This window comes from Tupaia chinensis, unplaced genomic scaffold (genome assembly GCF_000334495.1).
Source record: "Tupaia chinensis unplaced genomic scaffold, TupChi_1.0 Scaffold138441_1, whole genome shotgun sequence".
NCBI classification, from domain to species: Eukaryota; Metazoa; Chordata; class Mammalia; order Scandentia; family Tupaiidae; genus Tupaia; species Tupaia belangeri.
In genome coordinates this window covers 597,897-600,364 of record NW_006198338.1, presented here as the reverse complement: position 1 = coordinate 600,364, position 2,468 = coordinate 597,897, and the positions used below count along the sequence as shown (strand labels likewise).

The 2,468-nt window shown below is 61.1% G+C and overlaps 1 protein-coding gene across 1 annotated transcript in view; it reads left to right on the top strand.

Moving 5' to 3' along the window:
• The window catches only part of TTC21A (tetratricopeptide repeat domain 21A), a 51,309-nt gene that overhangs the window by 41,763 nt on the left and 7,078 nt on the right, over positions 1-2,468 (top strand). The window contains exons 22-24 of the mRNA XM_006161346.3: positions 516-597; positions 1,710-1,860; positions 2,092-2,253. Coding sequence (XP_006161408.1) covers positions 516-597; positions 1,710-1,860; positions 2,092-2,253 — 395 coding nt within the window. The remainder of the gene's footprint in view (positions 1-515; positions 598-1,709; positions 1,861-2,091; positions 2,254-2,468) is intronic.

The window sequence follows — 2,468 nt, the reverse complement described above, 5'->3', positions numbered from 1 at the left end:
CTCCCTGGCCAGTCTCAGGGGAAGGGGTGAGACTCACTCCAGGGAAGCCACACCCGCTGCCCCCAGCTGCTGGTGAAGGCAAGGTCCCTGGGGCTCCCGGAAGCACGGGCAAACCCCCTCCCCTTCCGCCTCTCTCCTCCCTACCACCCAGACCTCCCAGGGACAGTCCCTGAGCAGAGGCCCTGCGGAGAGGTGTGACCCCCTACCGTTACTGGAGTGGCAGCTGTCAGGCCTGGGTGGAGGGCCGCTCTGTGAGCTGTGGGAGGCCCCACTGGTCACCCCTGGCCTTCTCTTCCCACAGCCGTGCTCGGCCCAGTTCCTTTGGCTCCCTTCCTGGGGTGGTCTTCACCTTCTGGGTGGAGGCCTGAGCTCCTTCCAGGCCATCTCCTCCCGGGGCCTAGGAGGCTGCCTTCAAAGTCCTCCTACCTCCTTACTGCCCCCACTTGACCTCACCCCACGCACCCCTGTGCCCCCCACAAGCTGCCGTCGGGAATTCCCTCTGTGCTTTCTGATAGATCATGGCTGACCTGATGTTTAGAAAACAGAAATACGAAGCGGCCGTCAGTCTCTACCACCGAATCCTGGAGAAGGCGCCGGGTACGTCGGCCCTCGAGGCCCCACCGCAGAGGCTGCCGTCCTGGAGAAGGAGAAGGGCCGGCCCACGCCCCTCCTTCCTGACTGGGCAGAGGAAGCCCCTGCCTCTCTGATTGTTCCCCGGGAGCCAGGAAGCTGATAAAGACCCAGCGGGAACGTGCTGGCCCTTCCCGAGTCCAAGGCGCCAGGCCCTGGTTTTAGGACTTGGCACTGGACCCAGGACAGCCTGTCTGTCCCCAAGTCACAGCCCCTGGGACTCAACACTGTCCCCTTCTGAGGTCACGGCCACACAGATGGGACTGGAAAGTCTCCCCTGGTAGGCAGCTCCATTCCCGTTCACCACAGCCTAAAACCACCCCCTCTTGCTGGGGAAAACCAGCCCTAGGACTCGGCCAGGAGGCCCAGCAGCCCCACAGCAAGGTCTGCCCATGGCCCAGCAGGTCCCAGGGGGTGGGAATGTGTGTCCTGGAGTCAGGCTTCCTGGGTCTGAACCCTGGTCTACACTTAGCAGCTGTGTAACCTTTGCAACTGCGGTGTTATACCTTGGAGTTCTTTTTTATTTTTTTGAGAAGTTTTTGCTACAGGGCGTGTGTGCTCGCCAGAAAGAGAGACAGAAAGCGAGAAATCACCCCCAGGGAGATGGCCACACTCCAATCCCTTCTCCATTCTCCTCTCGGGAACTTGGGCATGCACGCACGCGCACCCGGTGTGAGTATACGCCACCGGGTCCAGGACTCGAACCGCGGTTGACTACATGGGAGTCCAGCCACATAGGCTAACTGCTGGTCCCTTGGAGTTCTTATCTGTAAAACAAGCACGATAAGAGTAACCACCTCTCCTGCAGTTAATTCATATGCAGATAAAACAATTGGCGTCAGGTGACCTACAAATGCCAGCTCCCTGTGAGCTGGCATGGTTACTAGTTTGAAGCATTGCTGTATTCAGCACTGGAAGGGGTGAGCTGCTGGACTGTCCCTGCTCAGCCCGGATGGACAGTGTCTCCTGGCTCACTCCAGGGGCCCAGCACCCCATTCCCCTCCCTGCCAGGCATGGCACTCCCACCTGCCACAGCTGTGGGCTCTTGTAGCCTGGAGATTTCTGTTCTCTTGTTACAGACAACTTCGCGGTTTTGGATAAATTAATTGATCTGCTACGAAGAAGTGGCAGACTCGAAGACGCCCCTGCCTTCTTTGAACTGGCCAAGAAGACGTCCAGCCGGGTGCCTTTGGAGCCAGGGTTCAACTACTGCAGAGGCCTCTACTGCTGGTGAGTGGCGCGTGGGTGTGTCGAGCGGCAGGCGTGCAGGGGAGGCCCTCCCTGGAAGGTTGGCCAGACTCTTGCTCAGCACAGGGGAGTGGAAATCTAGCCTCTGGCATGGCGAGCTGCGGACCTCGGCCATCCAGCCCCTGCTCTGTGCAGACTCAGAGTGGGCCCGTGTGTCCCCACACGCCCGGGGTCTCCGCTCCCCTTGCTGACTGGGTTTTTCCTCCGTAACAGGCACACGGGACAGCCCAACGAAGCCCTGACGTTCCTAAACAAGGCACGCAAGGACAGCACGTGGGGCCAGAGCGCCACCTCCCACATGGTGCAGATCTGCCTGAACCCAGACAACGAGGTCCTGGGAGGAGGCGCTTTTGAGAGCCTGGTGGCCGAGGGCAAGTAAGGGCCTGCAGGGGCAGAGGCCAGCTGCCGGGGCAGGCTGGGGAGGCCGAGACTGCTGAGGGCCATGCCTGGGGGCGGGCAGCCCGTGTTTAACACCCCCGCAGCTTCTCCAGCAGGAAGGAGTTGGAGCAGCATGGCGTGCGCACAGCGGAGAAGCTGCTGCGGGACTTCTACCCGCATTCGGCCTCTGGCCAGACGCCGGCGCGCCCCCC